At 42.1% G+C, this 27,387-nt stretch overlaps 1 protein-coding gene across 2 annotated transcripts in view; it reads left to right on the plus strand.

The window, feature by feature from the left end:
* MSH2 (mutS homolog 2) overlaps window positions 1–27,387 on the plus strand; it is a 123,787-nt gene that overhangs the window by 14,008 nt on the left and 82,392 nt on the right. For both annotated transcript variants that reach the window (XM_030557718.1, XM_030557717.1), the window contains exons 5-6: window positions 2,073–2,222; window positions 6,893–7,026. In XM_030557718.1, coding sequence (XP_030413578.1) covers window positions 2,073–2,222; window positions 6,893–7,026 — 284 coding nt within the window. The remainder of the gene's footprint in view (window positions 1–2,072; window positions 2,223–6,892; window positions 7,027–27,387) is intronic.

A 27,387-nucleotide genomic window follows, 5' to 3' on the forward strand; every position in this document is an offset into this window, starting at 1 on the left:
TCACTATACTGGTGTCACTGCTTTTGTAATGTCAGATGTTTAGAAGGGAAGCTTGAAGTCTGTAAGATTCTTTTAAAGCTTTCCCTGACCGCTGAAACTACATCACCTTGTAGTTGATTCTTTAACAGGCACTTTTAAAAGGAAAAACCACTGTTACTAGGGACTACTAAAGCATAAATGGAAAAGAATTTTAAATTTCCTGTGATGCATTTACATTTCTGTACTTAGGGTGGTTGTGGAATAATACTCTTCTTCATGGGTTTATAAGTGGTTTTAGGTTCTTATTCCTATGGTCTGAAACTTATCATAGAGGTCTGAGCTCTAACTTCTAAATTAATGCTCTCTGTATTGGTTCCCCGTAGAATAGAATCCCATTTTCAGGTCCTGATGTGACATTCAAAGCTCTTTAAGGAATTGGGCATAGCTGCCTAACAGTGCACGTGCTCTCATGCTGACTTGCCATAACACTTACTTACTCTCAAGGAAGCAGTCACGTTTTAGAAGGAAGCTTGTGATTGCAGTAGAGGGCACCAGGAGTTGGAATTAGACTATAGAATTCAATCTCAGAAGGAATAGGCATGTCTGCAGACCTTGTGCCTTCATAACTAATTGCAAAGCTCATTTTTATGACTTAATGCTCCCTAAATCTTTAATTACACATTTAGGTTAGTCATAGCAAAAGGAACGGGCCAGTGAGTCCAGTTCCTGCATGGCTGACCTCTGCCTATGTGAGAATATCCTGTGTTTTTTTGTGCTGTGGCAGTTGTGCAGTGACCTTTCTAGGCAAAAATCTCATGGGAGGGCCAATTTGCCTGCCATAGCTAGGCACAATAGATTATAATGCAGGTTTGGAATGGTAAGGGTGGTGGGGCGTAAAATCCTGCATGTATTACTTAATTTGTTTTAGACTTTTTGCAATAGGTTACGAGTGGGAGAAGTGATGTTCTCTTATTCCATTAATGTCTTCTTTGACTTTACGGAGTTGATGTGATGGGTCTTGGGGTCCCCAGCCCTGAGAGTCACCTTGTTACCCTCCTGCCTTTTTACATAATATCTATACATACGTTTCACAGTAAGTTTAGTGATCAGTGTGATTCTGGCTTTCATTTAATCTTACATGACATCATTTCTGGATAAGTACCATAAAAGTGATGTGCTAAGTGTAGTGAGTTTGTCAGGCCTGATAAAGTTACTGTTACAGAACAGTGAACACTTTGCCTGTTGGTGGTGAGGGTTTCCTAGGGTCACAGTTCATGTGTTAGGAAAAGGTGTGGTTACTTCTGCTGCTTGGACAGCCTCAAGAGACACAGAAGGGTAGTTGCTGGGTGGCTCAGGGAGTAAGCATGTGTGATGGTACCATGGGAGCAGCAGTAACAGCTTCTTCCATAGTACTTCAGTGAAAACAGATGCAGATTTAAACACTTGTGTAAGCACATGCAGTGTTCAGCAGTTTCTCACAAAAATATTCCATTCTCCTTTGATCTCACTTGGATTTGAGTTGGGAGCCAGGGAAAGTTCCTTTTTATCTCCTACCTAACTACTTCAAGATACTAGGCTTTTGAAAGCTAGCTGCACAGGCAAAGAGTCTCTTTACTTGCTATTCATTCTTAAGTATAGCTGAAGTTTAATCCTGAACTTTTTATTTCCTATTTTTTTTTTATTGTTGGATGGCAAACAACCATAACACATTAAATTTGTTTTGTTTCTGAATATTTTGAACATATATTTAGAGCATGCTGTATTTATATACTAAAATACTTTGTATTCTGTGATTTCTAGTGGAAATGCGTTAAGACGTATAGGCTTTATCTTCACACTTACTGGATTTTGTAAATCAACCCAGGTTTGGTGAACCTGGGTGTAACCCGAATTGCCAAGGGCATTATGAATTCTTGTTTTAGGCTAAAGTCTCATCAGATAGTCAGTCAGAATTTTTGTTTGCTTTTTGATTTTTTTTTTAGGTTGACATGGCTCTGAGAAGCTACTCTAGGATATTGTTTGTAATTCTATAAAAGCATCTGTTGGCCGATAGAATTATTTTGTTTTACTGTAACACACCTTTGTAACTTTAGGTTGCTGTTTCATCCTTGTCAGCCGTTATCAAGTATTTAGAGCTCTTGTCGGATGAATCTAACTTCGGACAGTTTGAATTGACTAGCTTTGACCTCAGTCAATATATGATACTGGATAATGCAGCTGTTCGAGCGCTTAACCTTTTCCAGGTAAGAAAAACATGTATTTAAACTAATGAACTTGCTTCCAGTTTAATCACAAAAGTATACACTTTGCTACTTGATAGTAGCCTCATAATACAGACTACCCTGAAAATCCTTTATAGTTGTGATGGTGCATAATCGGAGGTTCTAATTTCTGGTTTCTGTTTTTTGGTTTGGCCAATCTAATGCTGTGTAACTTCCTAGAAAAAAGCAAGCAGAGTGGGGGACTTTATCTAATTCTCACCTCCCTTACAGGAATTCCCAGTAGGCAGAGCCAAAGGTGTTCCCATCTCCAGTGGCTGCAGCTTAGTCTCGTTTATTTGCATGCAGAATCGTACCTCGTTTATAACCACATGGGTGGGGGGGGGGAGAAGGGACTTGCCACAGTGCTCCTCTTATTGAGCAGGAAGTAATGCAAGGTGCAGCTTACAGCAGTCAGTAAACAGATTCCTTTGAAAGTTCTGCTGACGAAACCTTGACACATTTAAATGGGCGCTGTCAGTGTAGCCTTTTAAAAACAAACGGCCGAATGTCGTCTTTGGTGTATTTGCTGACTGTACCCACAGAGAAGTAGTTCGAACGCTGGTGTATATGCTGATTTCACTTGTACTTTTTTTTTCTTACCAGATTCTGCTTAGTGCTCCTTGGCCCAAGTTACAAAGTATATACAATTTGGGGCCCATGGAAGAAGCCCAGGGAGTAGAGTACTACTTCTCCACTCCACAAAAGAGAGGCTCCTGGAGATTCCAGGGAATAAAGAACTCAGATCTGGCACCTAGGTGTGCTAGCCCAGGGAGAAAGGAGAAGCCTGAACATTCTTGCTGCCTTCTCTTGCTATGTCCAAGAGTTTAGGGAGGGGAACCTCTGCTCCATTCCCTTCTCTAGCTTTATGCAGGAGTTCTTGGGAGCAGCACACTCTATACTCCTCTCTTTCCCGAGTTCCTGTCTGGGAGACTGGGACAGATGTAATTTTCTGACTAGATACGTGGCATTGGGAGGACATGCGGGGAAGGGGTAGCTCAGTGGTTTGAGCATTGACCTAACCCAGAGTTGTGAGTTCAGTCCTTGAGGGGGCCATTTAGGAATTTGGAGATTGGTCCTCTTTGAGCAGGGGGTTGGACTAGATGATCTCCTGAGGTCCCTTCCAACCCTAATAATCTATGATTCTATGACTCTTCCCATCTAATTTTGGGAAATTCTCATTTTAGGATAGGCTTTTATTTAAGGGAGCTGTTGCATAGAGCAAGCTCAAAATATAGTCCTAAAAGTCCCCAATGTAGGGGATGAAAAAGTAGCTTAGTAAAATGACACCTTATTTACACAATAGATCGACTGACTTTAAAATGCAAATTCACTGAAGTGGAATGCTTCACCAAATCTATTACAGATTTCTCAAAAGTCTTGTTGAAACAGGTGGGTTTCTCTTGGAAACTTGCTGGTGTTCCAAGGACCCTGCTGGGGCTGGCACTCAGAGCTTCTGAGCTCCCGTTGTCAAGCCTGGGCTTCCAGGGTTCCTGCAGTGGAGCTGGGAGCTTTGATTAGTAGAATCAGGTTCCAAAACCTGTGGCCCTGGGACAGCCCTGCTATACAGACTACACCAGGGCTAGGCATTCTCAGGGCTTCCAGCTGGCCCAGAAAATTGGAAGTGCTGGGGTCACCAGCCTGAGGCAGTCTGCATGATGGGGCTGCCTCTGTGCAGCAGACCCTGGCAGTTGGTCCTATGCCCTCCAGACTCACAGTTCAGTGTCAGGAACCCAGATGACCTGAGAATCTAGGCTCAGGCAGGGAGCCCATCAGCCCCAAAAACTCCAGGGCTTATTGCAGTGGAATCCTTGAGAGTTTTCTATCTAGGATTCAGTGAATGACCACGTAGGGGCTTGGCTAACTTGCAAGTTAGGGCGCCTTGGGATAATTTAATGTGCTCTGACTCCTGGGGTGTCCACATTGGCAGGGCACATGGAGTGCCTGGACTCCATGGCAGGAGCGCCCCTGGAATCCACCTCCATGAGAAACATTAAGGTTACTGCACCCTGGCTGAAATGCTGGGGTGTCGGTGTGGACGACATGTTGATTATTGCGTTGTGATTGGCCTCCGGAAGCATCCCATAATCCCTTAAAGTCAAGTGGCCGCTCTCATAACGGTTCTGAACTTGGCTACAGGTATGCGGATATCCCCTTTGAAAAATCTGTTTCTGACAGCCGGCATGCTTATCTGCCGCGGGACGGAAAGCAGACCATTACTGTGACATGTACCTACTGCAGAGGCGTGTGTGTGTATGTGACACACACACTCTCTCTCACACGGGCAGAGCGGTGGGGGCTGATGGATTTACCCCACCACTGTCTGAACTTACAGTATGCTGACACGCTCTCTGCCCCCCAAAACATGCTGTCTCATTCCCCCCCACCGCAACATACTCCCTGTCAGGCTCCAATCCCCCCACACACACTTGAAAAACACCCTGCAGCCACTTGCTGCACACTGGGATAACTACGAACAATGCACTGCTCTCTGTAGCTTTGCAAGAACTGCTAATGTGGCCATGCCACTACGCTTGCAGCTGACAGTGTGAACACACGGCAGCACTTTCCCTGCTGCTGTGTCTGAGGGCTGGTTTAACTCCCGGCACTTTACATCTGCAAGTGTAGCCGTGCTTTGTTTCAGGAGCACACCATGTTTTGGTCATTCCAAAATGAAATTTTTGATGATCTCTGCTTTGCCTAAAAATTTCGGTAACTTTGCTTTAATTCCAAATTGGAACAAAAGCAAATTCTAAAACACAACTTCTCCCTAACCAAACACCCTGAGTTCCAGCCAGTTTTACTTGCTGTTCCTTATTCCTGTTAGCATTGCAGAGCAATATATCTTTCAGAGAACAAGATGGATCCTATTGTCTTTTGCATCATAGTTGGTGTTAACCAAACTCCAACTGTAGAATATTGCGACACCCAAAAAACTTAGCAAAGAATCCTGTAGCACCTTATAGACTAACAGACGTTTTGGAGCATGAGCTTTCGTGGATGAATACCCACTTCGTCCAAAAAACTCAGCGCCTCTCTTTTTGTAAACCAAGTAGATTTCATTTGAAAATGACCTAAACACACTAAACGAGAATCTTTGATATGACAGTTTACAGATTAAAAATATGTTTTTAAATAACTCTGACAATTTAGCTATTTCTAACTTGTAAATGATACATTAGATATAATTTCAGAACCAGAGTAATTACAGGGTTCAGACAGCAAAATTAAGGACTTCACTGCTTTTTGTTTTTTCTTTCTGTACTTGCATCAGGGGAGCAATTTCAATCAGTTTTTTCTTGGGATCTTTTATTTTACCCATGCTGCTCAAAGTTTTGTCCTGATTCTCTCTGCTGTAATTACTACAATGTAACATCTTGAGCTAGGATTAACAGGGCGTGTCTAAGTAGGTAAAATGAGCTGGAAATGGCTCTCCAAAGACAATGGATGTGGCACAATAAACAGCATATGCATTTGTTGCCTTATGGGTAAGGCGCGTCCTTGGGATTGTTGCCAGCCTGGGAACAAAGCGTCTGCCACATGGCGTTGCTGCTTGAATGTCAGACTTTTCTCTCTTGACCAGTGTTTCATCTAAATAAAAAAATCTGTTATGAAGTCTGTTCTTACATACTTTACAATTTGAGTCAATCACTCTGTGAGGCAGGAAGATTCTGATTGATAGCGCAGTTGGTGTATTGTAGTTCTACGTGCTGTCAGAACCATAAAATGGTAATATAGATTGGCAAGTGCAGAAAAATAAAGTTTGCTAGGAAACCTTTGAAGAGATGTAAAACCAAATATATGTTCTACTGTCGGTCAGTTGACTAGGTATGTATTTTTAAACAAACACTTAACTATTACATACAATAAAGTAAATATTTCATATACATAAAGTGCCAGTGTCTACTGTTAACAATAACTGCTAACAAAGTAAACTGTTCTATAAGTATAGTGTATTGGAGTTGGCATGACTAATTTTAAAATAGTATTGGGTCTGCTTGCACTCAGCTTGATATTTCATAGTAGTGTACATTCTCCAATATAAAGTTCTCCAATATGTTGACTGTGGCTATTGTACTCTGCAAAAATAAGGTTCTTACTTCCCAGCATTTTAAACTATGATACCTTGCTTAATTCCATTTCTCTCTTTTGGACACTCCATTACTATAGTGTATCTCTCTCTGATGGTGAAATCAGACCTGAGGCTGGATTTCTATTTGAAGCGGTTTGCTTTTAATTATAGGTGTGCTTGAGAGGGTGAGAGAGAAGAGATCAATACTACAAACCCCTCCACCCAAGTTGAGACTTAGAGGTTTTGAAGCAGATGTATCAGCTATTTTTGCATGTTAACTGTGTCTGAGAATTTCCTTCTGGCTGAATTTTGTATAGTGCATTCAAAAATATAAAGCTGTGCAGATACACGCAGCATGCCTGCAGTTAATATCTAACCAGACACTGAAGATAGTGTACTATAATCTAAACAGACCTGGTTTAAAGGTTGTAGCCTATAGTACCACACAATGCCATTATTATGCTAAATTGAATTGTGTCAGAAATGTAAAACTAGAAAACTCAAATGTTCTACCAAGCTGCAGTTGTTTTTTGCCATACCTTTTATTTATTTTTTTAAATCATTTCTATTTTTCTCTTTCCAGAGTTCTGGTGAAAATGCCAACAGTACACAATCATTGGTTGGGTTATTAAATAAGTGCAAAACTCCTCAAGGACAAAGACTGGTTAATCAGTGGCTCAAACAGCCACTTACGGACAAGAACAGAATAGAAGAAAGGTAAACATACATATTGATATGCATCTGATCACTTCACTGCAAATCCTTACACTACAGATAGGAGTCTGGTTGCTTTTTTTTTTTTTTTTTTTTTTCCAAAGCAAAACTAAGACGAGTCTTTACCAGAAACAGCTTTTCAGAGTTGAAATGTTAACTTTCTATTGGAAATAGACTGATGAGCACCTAGAGATTTCTGAAGAGGATAATGTAAAATTGTATATAGAATGTGTTAGGTGGTACGTTATACTTGGAGCAAAGGGCTTTTTTCTCTAATAGAAGGATTAATGTATCACTAAGCTGAACCCTCCTAGTTATAATCCTTTATACTTAATCAGAAGTCACAAGTTACAGGGGTGTGGAGCAGCAATAGGCTTACTGTTTTGAACACTTGAGACTCAGGATATGTCTACACGATGGGATTATTCCAATTTTTCAGAAACCGGTTTTGTAAAACAGATTGTATAAAGTTGAGTGCATGCGGCCACACTAAGCACATTAATTTGGTGGTGTGCGTCCATGTACTGAGGCTAGCTTCGATTTCCGGAGCGTTGCACTGTGGGTAGCTATCCCGTAGCTATCCCATAGTTCCCGCAGTCTCCCCTGCCCATTGGAATTCTGGGTTGAGATCCCAATGCGTGATGGGGCAAAAACAGTGTCACGGGTGATTCTGGGTAAATGTCGTCACTCAATCCTTCCTCCTTGAAAGCAACGGCAGACCATCATTTCGCCCCCTTTTTCCCTGGATTACCCTGGCAGACGCCATAGCATGGCAACCATGGAGCCTGTTTTGCCTTTTGTCACTGTCACCGTATGTGTACTGGATGCTGCTGACAGAGGCGGTACTGCAGTGCTACACAGCAGCATTCATTTGCCTTTGCAAGGTGGCAGAGATGTTTACCATCCCTATTGCACCGTCTGCCATTGTAAATTGGCGATAAGATGATGGTTATCAGTCATTTTGCACCGTTGGCATTTGGAAATTGGCGATAACGGTTATCAGTCGTTCTGTACCGTCTGCTGCTGTCATGGATGCTCCTGGCTGGCCTCGCTGAGGTCAGCCAGGGGCACATGGACAAAAATGGGAATGACTCCCCGGATCATTCCCTTCTTTATGTTTTGTCTAAAAGTAAGTCAGTCCTGCCTAGAATACGGGGCAAGTGTACTAGAGAACCAGAGAGCACAGCTGCTCCGGGTCAGAGCCCCAGAGATCCTGCAGAAATGATGAGTGCATGCCATTCTAGGGGGTGCCCCTGCAACAACCCCACCCATTGCTTCCCTCCTCCCCCAACCCTCCTGGGCTACCATGGCAATGTCCCCCCATTTGTGTGATGAAGTAATAAAGAATGCAGGAATAAGAAACACTGACTTTTTAGTGAGATAAAATGAGGGAGAGGCAGCCTCCAGCAGCTATGATAGTCCAGGGAGTACGGAATCTTCTTTAGACATGAAAGGGGGCGGGCTGATGGAGCTCAGCCTCCAGCTGCTATGATGAGGACAGTTATGAAGCCTTCTGTACTGTCTGCCGGGAATGACCGGGAGTCATTCCCATTTTTACCTGGGCGCCCCCGGCCTACCTCACCAAGGCCAACCAGGAGCACTCACGGCTGATGACGACGATGGATACCAATAATTTTGCACCGTATGCCACCGGGAAGGGGATGCTGGTGTTCAGCGCTGCAGCACCCTGTCTACCAGCAGCATGCTGTAGGCATAGGGTGACATTGAAAAAAGGTGAGAAATGATCTTTTTCCCTTTTCTTTCAAGAGGATCAGGGGGAAGGGTGTAAATTGAATACATACACCCTGAAACACCCAGTAAAATGTTTTTGACCTTTCCGGCATTGGGAGCTCAGCCAGGAATGCAAATGCTTTTCGGAGACTGCAGGGACTGTGGAATAGCTGGAGTCCTCATACCCCCTCCCTCCCTCCATGAGTGTCCATTTGATTCTTTGGCTTTCTGTTACGCTTGTCACGCAGCACTGTGCTGAGTCCCTGCTGTGGACTCTGTCTATCATAGCCTGGAGATTTTTTCAAATGCTTTGTCATTTCGTCTTCTGCAACGGAGCTCTGATAGAACAGATTTGTCTCCCCATACAGCGATCAGATCCAGTATCTCCTGTACGGTCGATGCTGGAGCTCTTTTTGGATTTGGGACTGCATCGCCACTCATGCTGATCAGAGCTCCACGCTGGGCAAACAGGAAATGAAATTCAAAAGTTCGTGGGGCTTTTCCTGTCTACCTGGCCAGTGCATCCGAGTTTAGATTGCTTTCCAGAGCAGTCACAATGGTGCACTGTGGGATACCGGCCGGAGGCCAATACCGTCGAATTGCGGCTACACTAACCCTAATCCAACATGGCAATACCGATTTCAGCGCTACTCCCCTTGTCGGGGAGGAGTACAGAAATCGGTTTAAAGAGCCCTTTATATCGACATAAAGGGCTTCGTTGTGTGGACGGGTGCAGAGTTAATTCAGTTTAACGCTGTTAAATTTGGTTTTAACGTGTGGTGTAGACCAGGCCTCAGACTATGTAAATGCAGCAGCCACTTTGATTCTTATCTAAAAGTAAACTATACACAGCATGAATACTCTGGTCTCCCAGCCCGTTCCGAAAATGCCTTCATTGTGTTAACAGAACATTTAGATACCTCAGTGATCACTTACATAGGATAGCACATCTAGATTGCACCATTAGGAATGTTACCTTCTGAGTGGAGGGACTTGTCTACCTTTTTATAGATGTTTACTCTGCAGATCAGTACTATGCAGATCAAATACTTCTCCACACATAGAATGGACTATTTATATCTATCTTGGGGCTTTATGCTGCAGCCCATCACCATAGTATCTGAGTGCTTTCTTTGTAAAATCAATAATAGTCAAAATACTTAGAGTACTTCATGGAGCTTTTGGCACACTCCCACTCAGTGGGAATGGTCAGTTAGCTTTTATTTTCTCCTAGACGTACAAGTTGAAGGTCATAGTCTGTGTTTGAGAAGTAACTTGTTTGCCCTGTGATATCTTGTAATCTCTCTCTAGGCAGACAAGAGACATTTTTAACACATGCTAAAATAACCAAGTTATCCTTTCATGTTCTCAGATTGATAGCAGGTTTGTGTGTACATGTACATTTTAAAATTATATTGCAAAGTACAAAAAGGGAGGCCAGGAAATTCCGATTTTAACTTTGAAATGGCCCTAAAAGCTGATGGTGCCTTACAGATATCACTTGACATGCTTATATAAAACACTGTATATGCTGCATTTAGGGCTGTCGATTAATCACAGGTAACTCACATAGTTAACACAGAAAATTAATCATGATTAAAAAAATCAATGGCTATTAATTGCACTGATAAACAATAGAATACCAATTGATATTTAATAAATATTTTTGGATGTATACTTTCTAGAAGTAAATATTTTGAAAAATAAAATGTTGATAGATTGCAAAAGATTAAGCTATCTCCCTCTTGATGTGAATTAGCAAGATTGTACTGTATGCTAAAGTTAAAATTTTTGAAGGATTCCAAAGCACTTTACTTCATATGCATACAATATGGGAATTGGTTTACTGCCAGTGAAATGCTGTCATCTGTGAAGTAGAACACTACAATTATTTAACAGTATACAGCAATGTTACACTATTCAGGAAAGCAGACACATTGATATATTCGGCTGAGACTTGTAGGCAGAAGTTAGGTGGAATGGGTTTGAGAGTAACCCACTGGTTTCATTTTCATGCAAAAGTGCCATGAAAACTTAAACCTTTGTTCTTTTTTCAAATGATGCCTCCAGCGGTACCCTCCCCCTCAATCACCTTAAGGCAGGGGTCCCCAACGCGGCGCCCGCGGGCGCCATGGCACCCACGGGGGCATCTGAATGTGCCTGCGTCCTGACCAGCGGTCGAGCATCTGCTGAATTTTTGCGTGACATCATCGAGAGGTGTCGCCGCTGAAACACCACAGAAATTCGGTGGCATTTTGGCGGATGTTCCACCGCCAGCATGGTCCTCCAGCTGGCGCCCACTGCCTCAGTGCGTCATTGGGTCGGTATTAACATAAAGTGTGCACGTGCTAATGTGCCATCACCATTTCTAAGCAACATCAAATGCTGTAAGTCTCATGGAAAACAGTATAAACCCATCCAGACCCTGCTTGGTTAGTATGGCTGCAAAATCTTGCCCCACAATTGAGATCTGTAGGTGGTATAAGGCAGTCATGCTTTGGAGCTAAATGGCTGATGCAATTCTATTTACATTAGTTACTGAGGATGTACACAGCATTAGTTTTACGTGTGCGGAATAATGGACATCCAATTATATAAGTTGGTGGTTAAAGCAGAGTAGAGGAATAGCAATCGGAATACATATAATATAAGATATATGCATTCCGTTTGTTATAACTTATACACAGGAGAAAATGCATCTGAAGCCACTGCTGTTAGAACATGTGACCTTTTGCTGAAGCAGCTTCTAATAAACACAAGGAAAGCAGGGATTCCTTACACTTGCATTTCTGGGTTTTACCCAGTCCTGTTTCCTTTATAAAGGAAACAGACCACAGCTGTACAAAGGAAGCTGACTACTCAGCCATCCCTATGCGGAGTTGCTTAGGAAGCAGATGTAGGAGGCTGTTGACTGCAAAGCACAAAGCAATGTGTTTCTGATATTGATATCACTAAGTCTGGGTACAAAGATAGTAAGAGCTAATACAAAATATTGATTGCAGTGTGTAACATTACTAACTATACAAATAGCCTATGAAAGTCCTTGCTGTTTGGCAGACATTTGAAATCCTGAGAAATTAAAAATTCTGCTGACTGAACAGTAGAGGATGCTGCATCATGCTTCTTGGTGAGCTCTCATACAGGGTATATTTGGCTGATTCCTTTAGTCTGTAGTGCATCCACATCTTTCTGAAAAATCTCACTGTATAATTTCTGCTCAGCTTTCTTGAACAAAAACGTTGATTCCACTAAACATATTCAGTCCTATATGCATATTGTCTTATTGTTTTAGTCGCTGGGGCCCAATCCGGGATCTGGGCCTTATTGTGCTAAGCATTGTACAAACACATAAATGGCCCTACACTGAAGAGTTTAGTCTAAATATACTGTAGAGGATTATGCGTTTTAACATTAGTTACCTGGCTGGATTATTCTGAGATGTTCCTAAATTTTGCTTTGGTGCTTCTGCAGTTTACCTTGGTTAGGGAAATTAATCCCAGCTCTGGCAGCCTCAAACTATTGTTAATCTGACTACTCGATGTTGGAATTTTTATACCATTCAAGGAGATTTGGATGATGAAATCAAGGGGTTCGGGTAGAATGTCCTTGTCCACTGAGCTTCTAGTGATTCATTCAAGACCTTTTCTAGACTAAAATGTTTTTTAAAAAAAAAAACTCTTCTAAACTAATGGGTTTTATTTAAGGGTTTAAAAACTTGTCGCTACCTAGCGTAGTGGGTTTTAACACCTTTCAAAGTTATTTTAACTAGTCAGAGCAACACTAATGGTTTTATGGAGATACTGTGAAGCAGTTTCCTATTAAATTTTCTCTCAGGACAGGATAACATAATATATCCCTGCAAAGTATTGACAGTTAACACTTCCGCTAGCCATAGTGGTAATGTAACAATGCTCTGGAACAGTTGTCAGTCGAGGAAGAAGTTGGGACCTTTCAGTTTTCGTTTGAGATCAGCCTTTTATGTTGAGATTGAAAGGTATTAGCTTGCATCTACACCAGGGAAAAAAATTCCTGGTTAGGTTGGAGTTAGCAAACTCTGACCTAAACTAACCTCCTTTTGAACTTGGACAAATGCTGAAAGTGCACCTAATGGCTACAGGGAAGTTTCTAACATGTAGATTGATCAATTGATAATTCATGTCAGAACGTGACTTGATTGGTTTACAGTACAAGCTACTATAAATAATGCAGGTGAAATGAGCGGTCATTTTACTGACCTGAATGTGACTTGCTGGCTTTTGTAATAAGCCTCTAGTTTAAAATATAGATATACACTTTATCTGATGACAAGGTGACATAGTAGCGCTTAAAACTGTTTGAGTACTTCCATTATAAACCCCTTCTCAAGAATCCTTAATACAGTAACTCCTCGCTTAACATGCCAGTTAACGTTGTTTCGTTGTTACATCACTGATCAATTAGAGAACATGCTCATTGAAAGTTGCGCAGTGCTCCCGTATAATGTTGTTTGGCAGCTGCCTGCTTTGTCCACTGGTTTCAGAAAGGGCAGCCCGCTGGAGCTAGCTGGTGAGGGCTTGGAACCAAGGTGGACCAGCAGCCCCCCTAAGTTTCCTGTGCGGCACCCGCCCAGCAGGCTATCAATTGCCGGGTAGTTCAGCTGTCCCTCCCCCTACTGCTGTGTGCTGCTCCTGCTCTCTGCCTTGGAGCTGCTCCCAGGAGCCTCCTGCTTGCTGTGCGGGGGGAGGGGGCAAAGAGGTGTGCTAATGTCAGGGTGTCCCCCTCCCTCCTGCTCCTGTACCTCATCTCTACAGAGCGGGGTGGGGGGGATGACGACACAACAGAGCTCAGGACCGAGGGAGCTTGCTGGTAGCAGCTGCTGTCTCAACTTGCTGATCTACTTAAAGGCAATGTACTTAGAGTGGGGTCAGGGTACATGGTTTGTTCCTTCCCCTTCTCCCACCCCCCCCCCATCCCACATGGTGTGTGTCTCTGTTTCCCTCTGCTATGCTGTGGTTCCTCCCTACATTCTGTGTGAGGCTACATTAACAACAACGTGTTAACCCTTGAGGGCTCAGCTGAGTGCTAGTTCATCATTTAGCAGCAAGGCATTTCCTGGGAAATATCCCATCCTCTTCCACCCTCTGACTTCACCACCTCAACCAAGCTTCACAATCGTCATTGCTGCGTACTATATTTAACTGTTTGTTTAAAACTTATACTATGTGCGTATGTGTATATAGAGATTGAGAGTCTCTTGTCTGGTGAAATTTTTTCCCCTGGAACCTAACCCTCCCTTATTTACGTTAATTCTTGTGGGGAAATTGGATTTGCTTAACATAATTTTGCTTAAAGTAGCATTTTTCAGGAATATAACTATTACATTAAGCGAGGAGTAACTGTATTCTAAAAGTTGCTTCAGGGTCACATACATTTTCTTTAGTTGGTTTTTGCTACAAAAATCAAAGTTCAAGACCTGAACTTCAAATGTTTAAAAAATAAAACAAAAAACACTAAACAGAAGCTTCATCAACCGAGCACAAAATAAATCAAACTAGTCACTTTTATGACTGTCCTCTACAAATCACTGATTTTAATTTTTGCATGTGCTACACATGAATTTAACTTTTTAAAATGATTGTCAGGTGACTTTACCTGTATTAATTTGGTTGTGCTGTAATATTCTAGAGAACAAACAATTACATGTGCTGAGAAATGTAACTTTGAACAGCAACTCCTTCTAAAACCAGTAGTTTGCCCAAGCAACACGTATCAGTGTTTGGGTTGGATATGTGCCTGAAAGCTGTTTGCTTATCCACACTTATCCAAACTACTTTGGTCCAGAAATTAGATACCCAATCTGATTTAATTTAGGTGGGAAATCCTGTTAATTTATCCAAGTAGACTTGACCATCCTTAGTATGACCCTCAGCACTTCTATTTTGTTATGCTTTCAGTAGTATTTTCGTGAAGGTATAAATGGAACAGTTTAAACATTTAGTATTTGATTGTATGCCAGAAACAAATAAATGAAACTTTAGCTTAAAGCACCAAACTCTGAATTAAAGTGTACATTGTCTTGACCGGTCCTCTTCTTTGATATGTTGTACAAAAATAAATAGAATTGAATTGTCTTTGTCTTAAAAAGCCTTAGAGCCTAAATAGGTACCACAACATGCCCATACCCAATCAATATTGAAGAATAAGCAGACTTTCAGTGAGATTTCCTGTTCTAGCATTGCTCAGTACAGGGTTCTTATGCCACCACTTCAGTAGCCGGTAAAAGCTAATTGCTAGTAGAACTGTATGAAATTCACAGGCTTCATTTCAGAAATTCAAGCAAACTTTTTTCCCTCTCTCTTTTCCCACTCAGTGTTCTGCGCCTGAGTTTGAGGTTCAAACAAAATAAAACAGGAACTTGCTGAAACTGTCAGGTTTTTGTCTGGCTTTTAGGATTTGTGATAAAAATTTCACACAACTTTAATAGACTAGTGGGAAGTGACATCATACTGACCCTCTTTTGTTCTCAGCCTTCCAAGGTTAAGGTATAATAACTTAAAAAAAAAACTTAAGGCTTTGCTTAAGATTTGTTTCTGACAAATCAGGAACTAAAACAGACTTTGGTCCCCTCCCCCCTATGACAGAAGTCTCCAGTTAACCTTTTAAAAGCTGAATGACTTCACTGTATGTTCAAATAGTAATCAGTAATCATTCAAAGGTAATTGCTTTCTGTCACCGTGTTCTTTGTGATTACAAATTTGAGCTCATTCCCTTAATGTAAAAGAATAGGAGCCCTGCATAGTTTATAGATTATTGCTTCTGGTCTGTTTAATCAACACTGGATGAAAGCTTGAATATCATAAATAACTAGAGTTTCTAGTTAATAGGGCACTGACAAGTAGTTGAATCTAGACTATTTTTAATTTTTATAAGTCCTGATAGAAACATTTTCATGAAATTATTTTTTTTAAATCTATGGACAAAAATGTATGTAAACATTCTCTTCTAGGATTTGCAATATATATATGAAAACATTGTGCTAGTGAAGTAAAACCAGAATCTGAATCTGGTTAGTTTGTTGTTAAATTGTACAAACTCAGTGAAGTGCAAAGAGTAAAAAACAAAGGAACACAACTATTCTTGGAGAAGTCAATTTAGATGATTAAAACTCAATTCTAAAAGTCTAAAGTGTTTTGTTTAGTAATACAGGTGTTTCCATGCCACTTCTTTGCAAACCTGTTTCTCTAAATTGTCCCTAGGAGTTTGAAGAATCTGTAGTTATGATTCTGTGATGCTTTAGTATTTACCTAATCGCCAGGAGTCCTAGAAAAGTATGATTATTGAGAACCAGTTCAGGATTTCTCTTGAAGAGTTTAGGGTGGGGCAGTTTCAATATGTGAAATGATGATAAACTGGCTAATTACTGTACAGTACTTTGCTCCTTGTTTTTTATTGTAATTATGGAGAATAAAAAGACTTCACTGTTTTGTTATACGAAAAATGTTTTTAAAACTGCTGATAGGATTGTTATGCAGCTCTTTGTTCTGTCATGAACATATTTAGGTTTCAGTGGATAGGCAAACGTCATTTAGGTGTTTCCTTTCTTAACAGGAAACTGTCTTCCAGTCAATAACTCTCATTCACAACTCATAGTTTCATGCGTGTGAATTGTTCGGTATTCAATGTGAAACTGAAGACACTTGATTTTAATCCTAAGTATGATGGCAACGATCTCTGTGCTTTTACGCTGTTCAGCAGTACTGCCCCCAGCACTCAGTATTAGTTGGCGATTTCATAAGTTAAATATGTTATATAATTCAATGTTAAACTCATTTGTATTATTTTTCCTGGTTCATAGTCTAGTGGAGGTAGTCTATATTTCCATGGTAATTTATACAAATTTTCAGTGATAAAGACTTCACAACTGTTGTTGTTGTTCCATCAAGAACTATTTTTATTGTTTGAATTAGATGTTACTCCTGGGGGATTCTGTGCCAAAAGATTCAAAATTCTGCATATTTTATTTGTCAATATAATGTAATATAATCACATCAGTTTCAGTTGTTTTGCAATTTATTTAAACTACAATACAGAAAAAAATTCACAATAACGCTTCAGCATTTCCTAAACCCATGAAAGTTAAGTTACAAACATTTGATAACTAATACTCTGCATTCCAGTTATCGTTCTGGATTTTCATTTAAATTACAGAGCATCAAATAGTGCCCCCTCTTTCTCCCCCCACCCCAAAAAAGTAGAATGTCATTTTAAATTGCTCAGACTTTCACACATAAAAGTCATAGTTTTGATAAGTATCAGAGGGGTAGCCGTGTTAGTCTGGATCTGTAAAAGCAGGAAAGAATCCTGTGGCACCTTATAGACTAACAGATGTTTTGGAGCATGAGCTTTCGTGGGTGAATACCCACTTCGTCAGATGCATATGTTAGTCTATAAGGTGCCACCGGATTCTCTGATAGTTTTGATAATCATTTGTCCTGGACCTGGCTGGGTACTTCGGGAAGTGCTTGGTTCTGATTGTCCTGATGTTTTACTGACTGCTTGGTAAATGTTTAATTTGCCTTCAAAGTCCTTTCTTTTAAAAAATGGGTCTGTAAATTAAATCCTGAGCCATAATCTAACCCATTGTGCCACTTTGGCACAGGAAGAAAGTGATAAAGCGCACAGATCTTCCTAGCTGAGGATACCCTTACTGTCATTTATAATAAGGCTCCTTTACATCAGTCTGACAATGAGGGGTGGTTTTATGCTCCTGGGGGTGGAATTGACTGAGAATGGGAATAGTTAACTAACAATAGGAACATTAACAATGTTACTACACAGGCAAGCGACTACATTTCTGCCTGCCTGTGCATAATAAAGTTATTTAAGAAATACTTTATTATAGTAGTCTGGAAACCCAGGTAAACAAAAATTTTAAATACCTTTTTTCCCCATCCTGTCCTCAGTAAGATATTAATTTTAGTGAAGCCTTTTTGGAGAAAGGAAGGTTGGAATGAAGGCTTTCATTTCCATAAAAAGCAAGTATCTAAGTGCCTAATATAAAATAACTGTCTAAATCTTGCAGTTTACATGTCAATACACCAATCTAGGGAGCCTGACTTATGTAGTGCTTACTGTTTAATTATGGATGTTCTGCAGAACGTTTCGAGAAGCTGGAAATGAGTCAGCAGTGTGCCTTTGTTGCCAAGAAGGCCAAAGGCATATTGGGTTGCATTAGCAGGAGCACTGCCAGCAGATCAAAGGAAGCGATTATTCCCTTCTGTTTGCATTGGTGAGGCCAGACCTGGAGTATTGTGTCCAGTTTTGGTGGTCCCACTACAGAAAGGATGTGGACAAATTGGAGAGAATCCAGTGGAGGGCAGCAAAAATAATTAGGGGGCTGGGGCACATGACTTGTGAGGAAAGGCTGAGGGAACTGGGATTATTTAGTCTGCAGAAGAAGTGTGTATCTGGGGAGGGGGGAATTTGATAGCAGCCTTCAACTACCTGAAGGGGGATTCCAAAGAGGATGGAGCTAGGCTGTTCTCACTGGTGGCAGATGATAGAACAAGAAGCAATAGTCTCAAGTTGCAGTTGGGGAGGTCTAGGTTGGATATTGGGAAACTATTTCACTAAGAGGGTGATGAAGCACTGGAATGGGTTACCTAAGGAGGTGGTGGAATCTCCTTCCTTAGAGGTTCTTAAGGTCGGCTTGACAAAGCCCTGGCTGGGATGATTTAGTTGGTGTTGATCTTGCTTTGAGCAGGGGGTTGGACAAGATGACCTCCGGAGGCCGCTTTGAACTCTAATATTCTATGGTGGTAGAGTAGTGGGATTGGAAAGTAGCCCAACAAGTAGAGCCCTGTGTGGATATAACATTTGTATCCACGTCCGACTGGCAGTCCGCAAAAATGATGGATGTGGATATCTGCACACACAAAGTGGATATCTGTGGCTTTTCAGGGTTCTATCAACAAGAATGTTCTGAAATTATTTGTTTGCTTTGTATCGTATCATTGGAGGAATCAGGGTTGACATAGGAAATGAATGTTTTACATTTTGATAAAGAAACTGATTTAAATATGGTCCTGCTTATTGAGATGTCAGAAATCAAGCTCACTGTTCAGATGTGTAGAGGAGCCTATCGCTGTGAACAAAGAAGTTAGCTGCTTCTTTCTTCTCCCGTACCTTTCATTCTCTTATCTACCGAAGAATATCATTTGGTTAGGGCCCTACCAAATTCCCCGTCCATTTTGGTCAATTTCGCAGTCATAGGACTGTGACGTTTCAGGGTTTCAGATATTTACACCGGGGGTGGGGGCCACATATTTCCACCATTCTGCGTTGTTGTTGACGGAGGTGCTGTTTTCAGAACTGAGTAGCTGGAGAGCAGTGGGCAGCACAGACCCGAGGGTCACATGGTATGGGGGGGCAGGGCTGACCTTATGGGTGGGTGACTGCCCTGGGTTCAGGGGATGCTGTAGTCCCTCCCCGCACACAGCCATCTCAAGGGCCCTTTAACCCCCAAGCACTGGAATGGAGCTGGAGAGGGACAGGGCTGGGTGCCAGAACCTTTGTAAAAGTGTAGGGGGGGCACGGCGATGCTGGAACTGGGAGGGCTGGAGGACATGTGCCCCACTTTTAAACGGTGTAATTTGGGAGTGCGGGGACAGGGTTGTTCCTCCAAACTGAAAGCCTCGGGCAGGCGCAGAATAGTGCCAACAGGGGCTGCGCTTTGTGGCAGTGTTGTCCCTCCAAACTGCAAGCCTCAGGTAGGTATGGATTGGCACCCACAGGGGCTGTGCTTTGTCCCGGGGGAACCGCACAAGGCAGCACCTGCCTGAGGCTTGTGGTTTGGGTGGGGGGCACACTGCCACTTACCCTCCCCCAACTACACCCATGTTAAAAACGTGAGGGGAGCTTGGCCCCTCTGTCTACCCAGTTCCAGTTCCATCTTCCAGGGGTGCTCCAGCAGTAGGCAGGGACTATTAACTTTTTGTGGGCCTCCCTGGGGAATGATTGTTAAAGTGGCTGGGGTAAAAGCACAGTGGGGCAGGAGCTAGGATTGGTCTCTGGAACAAGAGAAGGGTCGGGTAAAGTGCAAGCACAACAGGGCTGGGGAGGGGGTAAACAGGATCCCCCCTGCCCACATAGAGCGGTTACCTACCCGGTTCTAGCCCATTCTCTGTCTCTCTCTGCACTGAGCTGTCCCTCCTCCCACAGCAGCAGGACAGGGTCTCTTCCAGCCCTCTGGGGTGGGTGTTGGGAGTGGGAGGAGTAGGGGCTAATGTGGTTGCTTCTATAACTGGACATTTAGTTTCCAGTCAGCACTGCTAACCGGACACTTGGGTCCCATTTTCTACTGGAATTTCCAGTCTAAATCTGGATACCTGGCAACAGGGCTGCCAGAAAAGTCTGAGGAGGGGAGAGGGGGTATGGGCTGGGGTCATTGCCCCAATTCCAGCCCCTTCCCCAAGGCTCCGCCTTCCCCTCCTCCTCCTGCTCCTCCTCCCCAGAGCAGTGAGCGCACTGTGGCTCCGCTCTTCCCCCTCCCTCTTGCCAACAGCTGATCGGCCGCAGGGGGAGGGGAGGGAATGTAGCATGCTGGGGGAAGAGCCAGGAGAGGAGCTTGGCTGCCAGCAGAGCCTGCCCTGCTGCAGCAGGAGCCCCTGCAGCTGGCAGCATCAGGTTTCTGACCCCACAGTAGAGAATGGGGGTGGAGAAGAGCGGGCCAGCGCCATGCTAAATCCAGTACTGGCAGTAGGTATGTTTCTTCCTTCCAGGCGGCGTCACACACTAGCCTTTAGAGTTCCCTCCTTCCCAGCCAGAATTCAGTTCCATTGTCTACCTTGTTTGGATCTTCCTATACAGCCACCTTGTTTGCAAGCTGCTCTAGAGTGTCTGTCTGTTGTGGCTACCACTGACCTCCTTGCCAGTGACAGGCTGCTTCTGACTCCAGCTCCCAAGCTTGTTTTGGTTTCTCACCACAGCCAGTTCCTGCAGTGCTGCTTCCAACCTCCTCTGACATAGCCTTGCTGTGTTTCTATCCTCCTGGGCCAAGTATACCCAGGTCCTCTCTTGCCTCTGGCTGTATTTTATTTTTCTGTGCTGGAAGGATTATGAAGCCCTCTGCTGTAGGAGTTAACACAATGCCCAGTAAGGAGCTGGCATGTTAATTACAATTCAATATTTGTAGTATACTATATTAGAAGGGTACAGTTCTATCAATGATGATTTAGTTGGTGTTGGTCCTGCTTTGAGCAGGAGGTTGGACTAGATGACCATGTGAGGTCTCTTCAAACCCTAATATCAGGAAATAAAATAGCATACCTTATTTTATTATGTATGCTAATAATGTAAATAAAGTATGCTATTTTATACTGAATCACTGAAACGGAATTACCTTCAGATTACAGTCACAGAAGCTACAGTAAGTGGGCTGGAGTTAGTGATTTTTGCAGTGTCACAGACCCATAGTTTCAGACTCCACACCTAATAGCATACCTTAAACACCCAATTCCTAGTTTATTAGTGCATATGTTTTCTTTGCTCTGTTACCTTGCTTCGTTTTTCTAAGTTGTTTTCCATAAGCTAGTTAAGTCGTCTTTCCTTGACTTTTCTTACATCATGCTAGGGGTATTCCCTGAAAATGGGGAGAAGAGGACATTGCATGCTACAGAAGCACTGGGAATTTCAGTCATGACTGGGGAAATAGTGGCGACTTTGTAGTAAGTAGCATGCTAAACGAGAAGTGCAAGTTCTGAAGAATTTTATCTAACTTAAAACAGTTTGGATCAAAGCCTTCAGCAAGTGTGTGGGGAGTGGGGAATGGCAGGAAAATTTTGTAGGAAGAACTTGGACTGTCTAGAAAGCTTCTAGGAAAATTGTGGAATCCTAGATTGCACAAATTGTTCTATAGTAATGTCTCTAGAAGGGCAGACTGGCTGAGCAACTCCACTATAGGTTGTAAGACTACCTATCCTCCCACAGTCATTTGTATGCACATGTATACAGACACAAAAAACATGGGCCAACACGTTAAAGAGCTTTAGAATGAACGGAGAAACTGTTTGGTACAAGCTCAGCCCTGAAGTAAGGATGCACAACTTAAGAAAATTAAGCTTCATACAGTTTTGTTTGTTTGTTTTTACTTTCATAAGTATTTACATGTCAGTCTATAGCCACAATATAATAATGTTAGTGATGGCTTCTGTTTGTTAGTGCATACTGAAGAATTTTGTCAGCACTAATGAAACTTGGTTTTAACTTTCTAAAGTCTTAGAAGCAACATTCTGATATCCTAAATTGTCCATGTAGAGTGTATTTAGAAACAGTATTCTCAGTTGTTGGCATAAAGACTTAAAATAAGAAACCTTAGTAGAGAGTTAATTCTCAAGTGTTTCATCTTGAAAGTACTCAACAAATAGCTAATGGATTCTATATTGTAAATACTACATGAGACTGATTTTTAACCTTTATGTAAATAACAATGTTGCCCTCTGCTGGAGACTCCAAACTCAATCAGAAATTAGAGAAACTTATTTCAAAGCACAAAACCTTATATAATATTTAAGGACTGATTGTAGCAACATAGGTGATATATAGGAGTGCTTCCCCTTGACGTAAAGTGGTTTCCATCATATACAGGGTTTACATTTTGGTTCAGTCGCTCTCAGCACTCTCACTATACACATTGTTCCAGCAGCCTGTGTAGTAGTGGTGTCACAGAATAATGGTATAAAATCTATTGGCATTACACAACTTGAAGTGATTTTTGCTTGAATTGTTGCTTTTCATACTTTTTTACTTTGTAGAAAATAGCTTCTACATACAGGTCTAAGACTAGGGTGACCAGATGTCCCAATTTTTGTAGGGACAATCTCGATTTCTGGGGCTTTTTCTTATATAGGCTCCTATTAACCCCCACCCCAGTCCCGATTTTTCACACTTGCTATCTGGTCACACTATAAGACTGTCAGTGTTTTGTTACAACTTGTATATACAAAAATCCTTTGCAGGTCATCCTTTAAGACTAAATGATTACTGATCTGCCCATAGAGGGGGATATAATGGGTTTTGACACTATGGCAGGATGACGAAGCTTACTAATTTAAAAAATGTTCTGTCATCTGAAACAAAAGTGTTAACCTGCAAGTTGCACATACATGTGCTGAAAATGCTCCCACAAGAAGGGTATTTTATGCATTACATACACATTTGACATCAAATAAGGGCTAGAAATACTAGTCTTTCCTCAAATGGTGGGAAAGGGAAAACGTACTACAGAGGAGTAGTGATCACTTGACTTTACTCCTGAGTTGTTTCAGAAGGACACGAAGCTGCATGAAATGAATGTTGGGAATGCTGGAGGAAATGGTCAGGAATGGGGAGCAGTAGCAATAGGAGGGAATGAGTGGATGGCTGACAGGATGGGAGATGCAATGCTGCTTCATTGATTAAAACAGACTACTCAAATTCTACCTGGAAGCTTAACAGAAGCCTGTGCAGATCCTGGAGTACTGGAAAGAGATGCATCTGACAGCTCTACTTAATACATGGGCTGTAGCATTCTGCACAAGCTTCATTTTCCAAATATTCCCAAAGTGGAGCCCCATATAGTGTGTATTATATGTGTTGGTGTGGCTCTCCTTTGGAGATAGGGCCGAAAGGAAATGTTGCGCCTAATATTCTTTCAGTAATTCCAATCAGTGTTCCAATGAAAGAGGCAGGGCTGCTGTCTCTGAAATTTTTGTAAATGTGCCGTTTGTCTAGGAATCTGCCTTTTTTTTTTTCCCCATTACACATCTCTGTAAACTTTAGATTCTCATGTTTTTATAAATTTAACTATTGGGATGATAATGGTCAAAATGGCCTGGAATGGACACTTCTCAGTAAGTGTTGTTTTATGCTGTTAAAACACTTGCACTATGTTCACCCTAGTCCACCCAGCAAACTGACTACAGTTTAATGACAGATAAAACTATCCTTGTGTATAGTCTGCAGATACATTGACATTTGTAAAGCACATTGGGATCCAACAGGATGAAAGGTGCTTTATACATGTAAGTTTGGTGTATACTGCTTATTCAGAAGTATAACTAATGGACATATGACTAAGAGAACCAGGCAGAGGAAAAGACGGGCCAGTGAAGGAGAAATAAAACTCAGGAACAGGTTTGCAGAGTTGGAAAATGAAGAATGGGCACAGCAGGTGGCCGTTGAAGGAGAGAGGGCAAGGAAAAAGAGAAGAGCTGATAGTCCTGCAAGAGGAGGGGAGGAGTCAATGGAGGCAACACCAAATATGAGCCCCAGGAGGATTGGAAGGGGAAATAGGAATTAAGAGGACTTGCAGCCAGTGGGTGCGGGGGATAGACCGGAGAACCGCACTGTCACCAGGAAAAGGCAGGTCTACGTGATTGGAGACTCCTTACTGAGAAGAGTAGACAGGCCTGTAACTAGAGCTGATCAGGAGAACAGAAGAGTGTGCTGTATGCCAGGTGCTAAGATACAGGATGTGGACCTGAGGCTGAAAAGGATACTAGCGGGAGCAGGGAAGAATCCATTGATTGTCCTTCTTGTGGGAACAAATGATACGGCTAGATACTCTCTGGAATGTATCAAGGGAGACTATGCCAGACTGGGGAAGACGCTTAAGGAAATCGAGGCTCAGGTGATCTTCGGTGGGATTCTGCCAATTCCTAGAGAAAGGCGACAAAAGTGTGACAAGATTATGGCTATCAACAGATGGCTCAGGCAGTGGTGCTATAAGGAGGGCTTTGGGATGTACGGCCATTGGGAAGCATTTACGGACAGAAGACTGTTCGCTCGGGATGGACTTCACCTGAGTAAGGAGGGAAATAGACTTCTAGGATGGAGGCTCGCTGACCTGATTAAGAGAGCTTTAAACTAGAAATTTGGGGGAGATGGTTGGGAGATGTTCGGGAGATCTCCATGCCGGAATTTAACCTTGAGAGGGAAGTAAACAAAGTAAGAGGGGATACAGCCGTGAACAGAAGCATTGGCATAAAGAGGAAGGATAGTGTAGATAGCAGACTAACGGGTGATGTTGATGGTGGTAGAAAGTCTGTGCCTAACAGGGTAAAGAATGTGAATGAAGCCAGGCGGCAAAAATTAAGATGTCTGTACACTAATGTGAGGAGCCTAGGGAACAAAATGGAGGAATTAGAGCTACTGGTGCAGGAAGTGAAACCGGATATTATAGGGATAACAGAAACATGGTGGAATAGTAGTCATTACTGGAGTATGGGTTTTGAAGGCTATATGCTGTTTAGGAAAGAGAAATAAAGGCAAAGGTGGTGGAGTAGCATTGTATATCAATGAGGAGGTTAACTGTAAAGAAATAAGAAGTGATGGAATGGACAAGACAGAGTCTATCTGGGCAAAAATCACACTGGGAAAGAAAGCTACTAGAGCCTCCCCTGAAATAGTGCTTGGGGTGTGCTACAGACTGCTGGGATCTGATCTGGATATGGATAGAGACCTCTTTAATGTTTTTAATGAAGTAAACACTAATGGGAAATGTGTGATCATGGGAGCCTTTAACTTCCCAGATATAGACTGGAGGCCAAGTGCTAGCAAGAATAGTAGGGCTCAGATTTTTCTGGATGTGATAGCTGATGGATTCCTTCACCAAGTAGTTGAAGAACCGACAAGAGAGGTGCCATTTTAGATTTGGTTTTAGTGAGTAGTGAGGATCTCATAGAAGAAATGGTTGTAGGGGGACAACCTTGGTTCGAGTGATCATGAGCTGATTCAGTTCAAACTAGATGGAAGGATAAACCAAAATAGATCTGGGACTAGGGTTTTTTATTTCAAAAGGGCTAACTTTAAAGAATTAAGGAATATTAGTTAGGGAAGTGGATTGGACTGAAGAACTTGTGGATCTAAATGCGGAGGAGGCCTGGAATTACTTTAAGTCGAAGATGCAGAAACTATCGGAAGCCTGCATCCCAAGAAGGGGGAAAAAAATCATAGGCAGGAGTTGTAGACCAAGCTGGATGAGCCAGGATCTCAGAGAGGTGATTTAAGAAAAAGCAGAAAGCCTACAAGGAGTGGTAGAAGGGTGGGATTAGCAAGGAAAGCTATCTTAGTGAGGTCAGAACATGTAGGGATAAAGTGAGAAAGGCTAAAAGCCAAGTAGAGTTGAACCTTGCAAAGGGAATTAAAACCAATAGTAAAAGGTTCTATAGCCATATAATTAAGAAGAAAACAAAGAAGAAGTGGGACCGTAAAACACTGAGGATGGAAAGGAGGTTAAGGATAACCTGGGCATGGCCCAATATCTAAATAAGTACTTTGCCTCAGTCTTTAATAAGGCTAATGGGGAGCTTAGGGGTAATGGAAGGATGACAAACAGGAATGAGGATATGGAGGTGGATATTACCACATCTGAGGTAGAAGCCATACTTGAACAGCTTAATGGGACAAAATCGGAGGGCCCGGACAATCTTCATCCTAGAATATTAAAGGAACTGGCGCATGAAATTGCAAGCCCATTAGTGAGAATTTTTAATGAATCGGTAAACTCGGGGGTTGTACCATACGACTGGAGAATTGCTAACATAGTTCCTATCTTTAAGAAAGGGAGAAAGAGTGATCCAAGTAACTATAGGCCTGTTAATTTGACATCTGTAGTATGTAAGGTCTTGGAAAAAAATTTGAAGGAGAAAGTAAAGGACATTGAGGTCAATGGTAATTGGGACAAAGTACGACATGGTTTTACTAAAGATAGATCGTGCCAAACCAACCTGATCTCCTTCTTTGAGAAGGTGACAGACTATTTAGACAAAGGAAATGCGGTAGACCTAATTTACCTCGATTTCAGTAAGGCATTTGACATGGTTCCACATGCGGAATTATTAGTTAAATTGGAAAAGATGGGGATCAATATGAAAATTGAAAGGTGGATAAGGAACTGGTTAAAGGGGAGACTACAACGGGTCGTACTGAAGGGTGAACGGTCAGGCTGGAAGGAGGTTACTAGTGGAGTTCCTCAAGGATTGGTTCTGGGACCAATCTTATTTAACCTTTTTGTTACTGACCTTGGCACAAAAAGCGGGAATGTGCTAATAAAGTTTGCGGATGACTCAAAGCTGGGGGGTATTGCTAACACGGAGAAGGACCGGGATATCATACAGGAAGATCTGGATGATCTTGTAAACTGGAGTAATAGTAATAGGATGAAATTTAATAGTGAAAAGTGCAAGGTCATGCACTTAGGGATTAATAATAAGAATTTTAGATTTACATTGGGGACACATCAGTTGGAAGCAACAGAGGAGGAGAAGGACCTTGGGGTATTGGTAGATCACAGGATGACTATGAGCCGCCAATGTGATATGGCCGTTAATAAAGCTAATGCGGTTTTAGGATGCATCAGGCGAGGTATTTCCAGCAAAGATAAGGAGGTGTTAGTACCGTTATATAAGGCGCTGGTGAGACCCCACCTGGAATACTGTGTGCAGTTCTGGTCTCCCATGTTCAAGAAGGATGAATTCAAACTGGAACAGGTTCAGAGACGGGCTACTTGGATGATCCGAGGAATGGAAAACCTGCAGTATGAAAGGAGACTCAAAGAGCTTGGCTTGTTTAGTCTAGCCAAAAGAAGGCTGAGAGGGGATATGCTTGCTATTTATA

The sequence above is a fragment of the Gopherus evgoodei genome, chromosome 3 (genome assembly GCF_007399415.2).
Source record: "Gopherus evgoodei ecotype Sinaloan lineage chromosome 3, rGopEvg1_v1.p, whole genome shotgun sequence".
NCBI lineage: Eukaryota > Metazoa > Chordata > Testudines > Testudinidae > Gopherus > Gopherus evgoodei.